Here is an 11,163-nt window from a genome sequence, read left to right as displayed (position 1 = left end):
AGCACGGACCAGGCCAGGGACAGGGAGATGACAGAATAAGAAGAGTTAGGAAGGAGGCTGGCGACTACTGGCTGGTTACTGATGGACGCTGCGAAGAGGGACTCTCATTGGAGGAGTTGTCTCCCTCAGGGCCTGAGGGCAAGTCTGTCGGGTATTTTCTTGATTAATGATTGATGGAAGAAGGCTCCGCCCACTGTGGGCGGTGCCATTCCTGGGTAGGTGGTCCAAGACTGTGTAAGAAAGCAGGTTGGGGGCTGGAGAGAAGGCTCAGCGGTTAAGAGTACTGACTGCTCTTCCGAAGGTCCTGAGTTCAAGTCCCAGCAACCGCGTGATGGCTCACAACCATCCTCGTAAAAAATCTGACTCCCTCTTCTGGAGTGTCTGAAGATGCAGTGTACTAAATAAATAAATAAATCTTTAAAAAAAGAAAGAAAGCAAGCAAGCAAGCAAGAAAGCAGACATCGCGTAGCGATGGGGGAGCAAACCTGCATCGGTTCCTCCCGCCCTGCCTTGACTTTCATGATGAACCTTAAACTGTGAGCTGAAATAACCCTTTCCTGCCCAAGTTGCTTTTGGTCACGGTGTTATCACAGCAATGGAAAGCAAACCAGGGCAAACACCCAGAGTCATACTTCTCTGTTACAGTTTTTGCCCAGAGCCAATCCTAAGGTAAGAATAAATAGAGAGGTGTTTGTGTAAGAACTTTCCAGAGTCTGAATGGGGTGGGAGAGGGGCATGGGGTGGTATGAATTGCTCCTCCCCTTTGAAAGCCAAAGCCACCCCGCAGCCCACAATGGGAGTGAGGGGAACACCGCCTGGGGAGGGGGCGTGGCGGCTAGGGGGCGTGGCGTGTAACTCTGTCCTGTCAGTGAAGAGCAGCCTGTCCGTGAGGGAGGCACAGGGCGAGGCAGAGATTTTGCAACTGGATGCTGAGGGCTGAGAGGCACCTCCTCTGTGGACACCATCCAGAGCAGGGTGCAGGGAATGCCCCGCTCCTAGGTGCGCTTCGGATGGGTGGAGAGCGCTGAAGAGCCTGTACCTGTCAGAAGTCTAGCAAAGGCATGAAGTGAGCAAGGGGGTCTGCAGGACCACGCCCCTGCCCATGACTCTAAGGACTGTCTACATTTCATCCAATACCTGGGGTCCCCTATCAACCCTTCAGGGGTGCCTCTCAGCAGAGCTAAACAGGCCCAGGCAGTGGCTGGATGAACCACCCGTGGATGCCTGACTGGGCTGGTAGAGTTGCCACATTCCCTGCTCTTGGCTGGCGGAGGAAGAGATACTGAGCCAAGGCAGACAGGTGTGGGTTCTTCCTCCGCTGGGAGGCCAGAGACCCCGAACATGGACGAACAGGTGTTCAAAGGAGACCCAGACACCCCTCATTCCATCTCCTTCTCCGGGAGCGGGTTCCTTTCCTACTACCAGGCTGGGGCTGTGGACGCTCTGCGAGATCTGGCCCCAAGGATGCTGGACACAGCCCATCGCTTTGCAGGGACGTCAGCGGGAGCGGTGATTGCGGCCTTGGTCGTCTGCGGGATTGAGATGGGTAAGTCTTTTATTCTGGTGTCTTTGAAGGGGGCTGCTGGAGGGGGCTTCTCAGAACAGACCCTGGACAAGCTTGGAAGTGCACGGGGAGAGAGGCGGGAAAGCCTGGCAGCCAGGGTAGTCCCCCTTCACACACACACACACACACACACACACACACACACACACACGCGCGCGCGCGCGCGCGCGCGTGCCCTCCTCCTCCATGGGCGAGGCTTCTTTTAAATTGTAAACACTGCCTAATCTTCCCAGTGAGGAGGAGAGGGTTCCCAACATGCAAACCCTGAGGGTTGAGGAGAAGCTGGTGACAGATGTGGGACACAGTGTGCGAGCTTCAGCTGTGCCCCGGTGGGCCAGAGGCCACAGTGCTGACCCAGGGCTATGAGCAACAGCTTTCTTGGCCCGGCCATCCCCCACCTGCTCGAGGCCAGGCTGTAATGTAGAGCCCCTGTGAAGTTCTAGAATGTTCTAGAGAGAAAAGACGGCAAACTTCCGAATGGAGACGTCTCTCGTGTCACGATGGAAGGGATGGGGGTCTGTGAACAAATTGCACCCGGCTGGGGCTGAAGAGGGAAAGGGGACTGTGTTCCGAAGATGTTCGGGGGCGGCCATGTTGAGGAGGAGGCATCTAGGTGGAGACTGCACAAAGTAAGACATTCAGAGAAAGGACATTTCTGGGCCCCGGGGGACAGACCTGGGGAAGGGGGACTGGGGCTGAGGTTGAAGGAAGCAACAGAGGGATCGGGTGACTTGAGACTCTTTTGGCCAGCTCCAACCCAGTGCTGATGCACCTGTGGGGTGCCAAGTCTGCCCCAAACTGAGTCCTAGCCCTGGTATTCAATTCTGTGCACACAGAAACCAGTTGCTGAGCTCCCTCTGTTCGGTTTCTGCCCCGTGGTGGCCTGACCTGGGTTTGTCCAAGGAGGAACTTGATGGATAGGAGTGAACTGTTTCATGACTGGGGCATGGGGTGCTGGAAACTGTCAACTGTCTAATTTGGGGGTTTTAAGGATGTCCGACTGTTGGGTTGGAGGGGCCAGAGTAGAAACCAACTAGGGGATGAGAGAGTTATGAGGTATCAGTTATTGGATCTAGCCTTGAACTCTATGTAGTTGAGGATAACCACACTCCTAGCCTTGGCCACTGCTGCCTTATAGTAAATTCTTAAAAATATACCGTTTCAGACTTTAATCCCAGCGCTCAGGAGGCAGAGGCAGTTGCATCTCTTGAGTTCAAAGCCAGCCTGGTCTACAGAGTGAGTTCCAGGACAGTCAAGGCTACACAGAAAAACCTTGTCTCAGAAAACAATATATATATTCCCAGTAAGTTTATAGCAAAACCTTTTAGGATCAATTCAGTTCGTTCAATAGGAGAAATAAGAAACCTGCTTAGCTAGCCTGAGGCCACCGTGGACTACAGGGCACGGGAGGAAGTCATGAAGAGGACTTTAGGAGGGATCAAGCCCTAGACCCAGCATGGGTCATGAGTATAGCAGGATGTAAGGAGGGGTGAGGTGTGCGGACCAATCCTGTTCAGTCATTTACTGCCCCGTGATTTCCTGATAACTGGAATATCTTTTGTATCACATCCTGTTTAAAGTTTTTAGTATATTAACTCATCCAGACTTTACAGCCCCATTCCGTGGGGAAAACTGTTATTATCTCCCTTTATATAAAGAAGGAAACAGAGTCACAGGACACTTATACAGCCCGAGGTGGTATAGACAGTAGGTGGGGCATTCAAGATGCTTGAATGACTTAAACCATATTGCTGCTTGGCAGAGTGGACTCCCGTGGGATGCTGGCTTTGTAGCTGAGGGGTTAGCATGGGGGGGGGGGCGAAGTTTTTAGACAGACCTGATGCACTGAAGGATGGGCTGGAGAATATTTTGGGCTGAGGCATGGGGCGGGCCTTTAATCCTGGTATATGAGAGGCAGAGGCAGGCAGATCTCTGTGAATTTAAGGCCAACCTGGACTACAGAGTGAATTCCAGGATAGCCAGGGCTATATAGAGAGACCCTGTCTCAAAACAAAACCAAACAAAACCAAAAATAAAGAAAATTATATATATATACATGTATATATATATATATATATAATTGTGTGTGTATATACACACATATATATATATATATATATAATTTTCTTTTTGTTGTTTTTTTTTTAAAGAAAAAAAGACTTTGGGGAGAACATAGAGGATGGATTAACTGGGCTGTTGATCTGTTATCAGAAGCTCAGTGGGGGCCTGAACTCAAGTTTCCATGTGCCACTATTACTAACCTCCTCTCAGTTCATTGCCTTGTTGATGGATCCCCCAAGTCCTGTGATTGTAAACGATGTTGGAGTGAGCAGGCTGGCTGGAGTCAGGCATCCCCAGGATGTGTGTAAGCCCTTAGACTCAAGAGTAGCCTGTGGTGGGCTCTTCTATGCCATGCTGGAGAATTCTCTGAAGTGGCTATACAGTTTAATGCCCAGACACACACAGGAGTGGTGATATTGTGTGTATGTGTGATGTGTGTGTGAGGTGTATGTTTGATGTGATATGAGATATGTATGTGTGTGAGTGTGTGTGTGTATGTGAGAGATGTGTGTATGTGTGTTTATGTGCATGAGATATATGTGTGTATGTGTGTGGTATGCATGTGTGTGTCATATGTGTGTAATGTGTGTGTACATGAGAAGTGTATGTGTATGAGTGTGTGAGATGTGTGTATGTGTGTAGGTGAGATGTGTGTATGTATGTGTGTATGTGTCAAACATGTGTGGAGGCCAGAGGAGAACCTTGGTGTTAAGCTCAGAAACATCGTACACCTCCATTGAGTCGGTCCCCGTGGCTTGAAACTCACAAGGCTAGGCTGGCTGGCTAGGGAGCCCCAGGAGTCCTCCTACCTCTGCCTCTCCAGTGCCAGAATATCAAGCATAGACAAGCACACACAGGATGCATTTATTTTTTTTAATGTATATGGGAGTTTTGCTTGCATCTATGTCTGTGTGCCATGTGCTTCCCCTCCTCCTCTTCTTCCTCTTCTCCCTCCCCCTCTTCTTCCCTCTCTCTGTTCCTTCAAACCTATTATTCTCCACCTCTTTGCCCTCTCCACCATGAAAGGCTCAGTTGCAGTGATTTTATCTGGAACTAAGCCTCCCATGGTAAATATAACCCCCATGCCCTTTAATGAAGACACTGGGTGTCACGGGGTGTCACTTATTATGTTTATCAGTCTAAGGATCTTTGTTTTGTTTTTGTCTCACTCTGTAGACCAGGCTTGCCTGGAACTCACTGTGATTCTCCTGCCTCAGCCCCCGGGACCAGGTTTCTCTCTAAGGCTCTTACTGTTTTTACTGCCAGGACAGGGCATCCCTTTCCACAGCACTTCCTGTGGCTCAGCACTGATGTAGAAGGGTCCGAGGGTTTTCTCTGCTGGTCTTATTCTCGGGGATTTGGCACGCATCCATAGTGGCTGAGAAAGTGTGTTCATTACCTCATACTTTATGCAGGACCACATAACTGGAGATCTGGTGCTTTTTGAAATTGTCTTTATTATACTTACTGTGTGCATACACGAGCAAGTGTCTGTGCGTGCGTGGGTGCACAAGTGCCACGCTGAACATGTGGTCAGAGGACAACTTTCAAGAGTTGCTTCTCTCTCCTGCCACCAGGTAGGTCCTCGGCTGTGTCCTTGCATGACTAGGGGCGTCAGGGGATAAAGAAATGACAGATACACAGAAAAGCTAGGATGGTGTGGGCGGAGCTTCCTGATGGAGATACTGTAGCATGTGGAAGCTCCGGTGTGTTTATCATAAACAGCAGGACACGGAGGCAGGGTAATTACATGTGGATAAACCAGGAGATACAATTTGTATACAGCTGGACAAGGGGACAGGGTTATTATATGCAGATATACCAGGAGATAAGGTATATACATAGCTGGACAAGAAGGCATGGTTAGTATATGCAGCTGGATAAGAGGTCAGGGATATTATATACTGCTGGAGGCAGGTTTCGCTAATCTTGGTAGAGGCAGTCTTTCCCTGCAGGGGAGCAACCTGCAGGCTGTAAATATCAGGGAGGAGAGAGCTTTGGTGGGCATTTTCTGCACACACTATCAACACCCACACAGAGACTAGAGGATGGCTTTGCCATTTCCACGAGGCCGAGGCATTGGGTCTTTGACATGGCGGTGCCTAGGTCAAGAGCACAGTGACTCAGTCCTTCTTTTACTTAGGGTTTCCTCTGCACCCCATGGTCCTGGGTATCAAACTCAGCTCATCAGACTGGGCAGCAAACAACTTTACCTACCGATCCATTCCGATGGTGTCCTGCCATCTTTTTTTCTTTAAAAATTCTTTAAGCTCAGTCACACATCTTCCCTCAAAGCTGTTTCCATTCAGGGCTTCTCTGACCAGAGACTTCTCTGTCTCTTCCTTGGGGAAACTGAGGCTGTAGAGGGCCCATCTTCTGATGGGTCTACTTCAGTCGGTGCAATGACATCACAAAAGCACCTAGCACCCTGCCGGGTCCTCATCAGAGATGACGCCACCATTTATATGAGGTGAGGCAGTCTCCATGACAACCAGCGGGGCTCCAAAGTTTCTGATGTGGCCAGAAGTGGGACACAGTCTCACAGAGCTGGATTTCCTGTATTTTGAAAATAACTGCCTTAGAGGGTATTTTAAGTTACATTCATTCATTCCTTTATCATGTTCATGTGTGCAGGCATGGAGGGCACGTGGCACACCTGTGGGGTGGGGGTGGGGGCAGAGGACAGCTTTCAGGAGTCTGTTCTTTCCTTCCACTGTCTCAGGGATCAAACTCAGATCTTCAGGCTTAACACCAAGTGCCTTTGCACACGGAGCCATCTTGCCAGCCCCAAAAGAATTTCTGTCTCTTATCAAAGGATAAAGATTCCGGTGGTCTGGCAGCTCCACCCCCTTCAGCTGCTACTACAAAAAGACCCCCTCCCCCAAAAGACTTTATGGCAAACCTTCCCCGCCTCTGTCCATCCTTTCATTCCTGTCTGTCTCAGATAGGCCAGGCTGGCCCTTCATGTAGCCAAGGCTGACCTCAAACTCATGTTCCTCCTGTTTGTACCTCCCAAGTACCGGAAGCACAGGGATGTCTCACCATGCCTGCCTCTCCATAGTGTCATTCTAACATGAGAGGAAGTGTCTGCTGGGTTCTAGAAAGGCACAGAGTGAGGCCACTGCCTGAGGGAGCCAGCAGTAGGAGTGGGAGTTAGGAAGGGAGAGACAGGCTGGGCAGGACCTGAGGCCTCCAGCAAGGATGTGGGAGGACATGGTGACAGAGTGGAGAAACCAGTGTGTCCAGAAGATGGACGGCACAGGTCACCTGATGTCACGGTTTCAGAGAAGGGAATTTCAGTTCACAAGGGCTTCTCAAGTGGGAACGTTGAAGAAAGGAAGCAATGGGTCCTAGGGAAAGCCCAGGCAGAATCACCGGCCATCCAGCAAGTGGCCATGCCGGCGTCCCCTGCATTACAGAGGTGCATTACATGGACTGAGGTGACATATGACTGACTTCACGGGCCAACACCCACAGTAAGAAGGACTTGGGCTGGAGGCATGATGACTGGGTACAGGTGAGCCTGATGACCCGACGACATCTCCCTCCAGGATGCTGCAGTAGGAGAGACCCTTCTCCCGGGAGCTGCCTTGTGACCTCCCTCCCCTTCCCCAACTCACAATGTAGCAGAAAGACTTATTGATGTTCTGACCCAGTTTAACCAAAGAGGAAGAACATGAAAGAAAAGCCTGGCAGGGTGCAGGCTCACCTGTAACTCCGAGGTTGGAGTTGGAGGGCCTGGGAGTTCGAGGCTAGCCTTTGCTACATAGTGCATTTGAAGCCAGTCTGGGCTACTAGAGACTGTCTCAAAACCAAAAAAATCGTTTTACTGTGGCAGTGTAGGCTATATTCACCCCCACACTTCTGTTGCAGTAAATAATATTTGGGGGTTTCTACCTGTCTTAGTCAGGGTTTCTATTCCTGCACAAACATGATGACCAAGAAGCAAGTTGGGGAGGAAAGGGTTTATTCGGCTTACACTTCCATACTGCTGTTCATCACCAAAGGAAGTTAGGACTGGAACTCAAGCAGGTCAGAAAGCAGAAGCTGATGCAGAGGCCATGGAGGGATGTTCTTTACTGGCTTGCTTCTCCTGGCTTGCTCAGCCTACTCTCTTATAGAACCCAAGACTACCAGCCCAGGGATGGTCCCACCCACAAGGGGCCTTTCCCCCTTGATCACTAATTGAGAAAATGCCTTACAGTTGGATCTCATGGAGGCATTTCCTCAACTGAAGCTCCTTTCTCTGTGATAACTCCAGCTGTGTCAAGTTGACACAAAAATAGCCAGTACACTACCCTACCTTGATCATATAATTCCCAAATAAAAGACACAGAATCTTTTTTTTTTTTTTTTTTTGGTTTTTCCGAGACAGGGTTTCTCTGTGTAGCCCTGGCTGTCCTGGAACTCACTCTGTAGACCAGGCTGGCCTCGAACTCAGAAATCCGCCTGCCTCTGCCTCCTGAGTGCTGGGATTAAAGGCGTGCGCCACCACGCCCGGCTCCAGAATCTTTATATAAGCCTTAAGGCACTAGAGCCGGATGGGTATCCACCCTCTATGCTAGTTTGTCTACTTCTCTGTCCGTAATCCCAAGATATCGCTTGCCAAGTTCTGCCTGGACTGCTCCTACTCCAGCTGGCTGGTCCTCATGGCAATGCGTTCAGGATGTACCTTCCCCATGGGGACTTCTTCCTTCCTCCTCCTCCTTTCTGCTTGGTGCTCTACCCTCAGACCCCCAAGTCCAGCCTACCTCTCTTCTGCTCAGCTTCAGGCTGCAGGCATCTTTATTCAACCAATGGTTTTAAACTGAGGAGCAGGGCTTGCCCAACAAAAGCTGGCCTAGATGACCATTCGCTGGTCTTGAGGTAACTAATCCTTGGGATACAATGTTTAGCATTACAATGCGTAGCAACAGACCAAACCTCAACACACTTCCTCTCTCTGAGCCACAGTACAGAAGGCTGCCATGGCCAGGGCACTGGTACTTTTAGCCCAAGCCCAGGCTCACCTCTCTCGAAAAGCTGTCTGTGTCCCCCAAAGCCCAGAAAAGAACAACTCATTTCTCTTCTTAAAATAACAACAACAACAACAAAACCCCAAAACAAACAAGGCCTTTAGCCGTATTGATACATAGTTTACCTACCACGCAGCTCACCCCACTTAAAGTTAGTTTAACTTTAGCCATGGTTTGTTCAATTGTACAACAAACGCTACAATTTCAGAACACTGCCCCCAAAGGAACCTACTCCTTAGTTGTCGCCTGTTCCCTAGAAGCCACAGATCCCCATCTGCTCTCAGTCTCTCCAGATGAACACATTTTACACAATTCCTCACATGTAATAGGTAGGTGAGGCATATACTCGTTTCCATCTGGCTTCTTTCCCTCCCTCCCTCGATGTTAATCAAGGTTCACCAGGATGTAGCATGAACCAGGTGGTGTTCCGTTCCATGGCTGGACTTACAACATCTAGTCATTCATTCCTTTGATGATGGACATCTGGGTTGTTTTTACTTTGGGCTATCATGAATAGTGCTTTTGTGAGCATTCCTGTCCATTTTTTTAAAAAATGCTTTTTAAAACAAACAAACAAACAAACACAACATGGATCAGGATCACCGATTTGGCCACGCTTGAGAACAGGAGCTAAGAATTTGTGGGCAGCCCGAGGGGCTCCTTGCTTTCCTGTGGCCTTCTGTATAGGGTTTAGCAAGGAGGGAAAAGATTTCAGGTCAGGATCTATCTTCATGTCATCTGGCCAGATGTGCTACCTTTCTGGATCAATTTACCTGCTTTAGAGTGGCAGAGACATCGGCCTCCCTGTTAGCACAGAGCCCTCTTGGAACCAGGGGTGCCCACTCCCTGGAGACTTCGGCAAACTCAGGAGACTGTTGGGAGAGCTGTATTGATTGGGGCAGCAGAAGAAGGTCCTGCCTGGTCAGCACAGGTTCTAGTTCCCCCAAAGTCTTCGTGTGGATTCTCTATAGACTCCAAGCCCCAGTCCCAAGAGTCCACAAGGGCCGTCAAGGAGCACACAGGTGTTGCCCTGGGTCATGTCCATGTCCACATTCCATGTAGTCAGAAGGAGAAGCAGACACACCCCTTCCCTCTGAGGTGGGACTCGGAGGTGACGCACACTTTGTTAGCACCTCATCTATACATCAGAACTTAGTCACATTGCCTTGCCTGGGAGCAAAGGATGCTGGGAAGTACAGGCTTGTTCTCACTTCCAGTGGGCCCCACCTGTAGCCAAGGAATGGTAAGCCAATGGCTGAGTTAAGAGGGGATGCTGGGTAATGTAGTCTCTGGCTATGACTGTTAATGGGTGGCATACAATGACAGGGTACTTGTCTAGAGTGCATGAGGCCCCAGGTTCAATCCCAGCACCATCAAAAAGAAAAAGAATAGGGAAACTGTTCCCTGCCTCAGACCAAGTTGAAGACTAGAGAGCCACCAGGTCACAAGGCTGTTTTGGCTGGGGAGGGATGTCTGTGATGCCCTTGGCTTTCGGAGGCCTGGGCAGTGCTTGGTCTGAACCTCCTGTCTTAGGTTAACCTGCTCTGCTCCCAGTTGAGTCTTGGTCTCTTCTGTAGAGGAGGTGGCCTCATTACTCTGGAGTGAGAGTGGCCAGGGCCAAAGAAGAGGACTTGACCTCAGTGACAGGCACCAAGGAAGAACTAGGAAGGGTACCCCTGCAGAGAACAGGTCCAGTCACACAGGGGTGGGACAGGCTCTACAGGGCTCTTCTCTCCTACCATTAGCAGAAACGACTAATTATCGTAGTTGAGAGCAAGGGTGGAGCCATGGTGGGCAGGAGGCCTGGCCTTGCTCTGCCAAGGTGTCCAGCTGGAGAGATTCGTGGCTGAAGAGGTCCTGGGAGGTGACCTGCAGGTGCCCGGGCACACATACAAAACAACAACATGTGAGAGACACCCACAGCTTTACCCTAAGGCTGTGGATGGGGCCAGGGTAGAGTTCTCCCTTGGAACACAATCTCCGATGACAGCAGAGAGAGAAAGGGGTGGGAGTGGGGTGGGGACACTAATGTCCCTGAGGTATTGAATGAGTGTCTAGAGAACTTTCTAGACATATTCATTTCTTCTGTGTTGGTTCAGCATGATCCGTAAGATTCTGCCACTCTTTCACAGATGAATGCTGGGAGTGCGTGCCTGGATTCTTGGGGAGAGGTACACAGGGGTGGGGAGACACTCAAACTTTGTGCCCAAAGCAAGAAAGGGGTCTGTGACAGATGGCTGGAAATCCAGACTAAGAGCCCATTCCCACAGCAACTGACATAAGCCTGCTGGAGTTCCATTTGGTTTGGGTACTGGATCTCACTATGTAGCCTAGGCTGGCCCCAAAATCACTAGGTAGCTTAGACTGCCCTCTAACTCACAGCAATCTTGCTACATCAGTTTCTTGAGGGGGCGTTACAGGTTTGAACCACCATAGCATACTTCAGTATGGGTTTTTTTTTGTTTTTTTTTTTTTTTTTTACTTCTAAGGCTTGCCGGGCAGTGGTGGTACACACCTTTAATT

General features: G+C 49.9%; 1 protein-coding gene across 1 annotated transcript in view; it reads left to right on the top strand.

The window, feature by feature from the left end:
* The first annotated feature begins 1,153 nt into the window (after window positions 1-1,153).
* The window catches only part of Pnpla1 (patatin like domain 1, omega-hydroxyceramide transacylase), a 32,708-nt gene continuing 22,698 nt past the window's right edge, over window positions 1,154-11,163 (top strand). Inside the window, exon 1 of the mRNA XM_021149477.2 lies at window positions 1,154-1,546. Within this exon, the coding sequence (XP_021005136.1) occupies window positions 1,342-1,546 (205 nt within the window). The 5' untranslated portion in view covers window positions 1,154-1,341. The remainder of the gene's footprint in view (window positions 1,547-11,163) is intronic.

This window comes from Mus caroli, unplaced genomic scaffold, assembly GCF_978045245.1.
Source record: "Mus caroli unplaced genomic scaffold, Mus_caroli_1 scaffold_18, whole genome shotgun sequence".
In the NCBI taxonomy this organism is placed as follows: Eukaryota; Metazoa; Chordata; class Mammalia; order Rodentia; family Muridae; genus Mus; species Mus caroli.
This window is presented reverse-complemented; position numbering and strand designations above follow the sequence as displayed.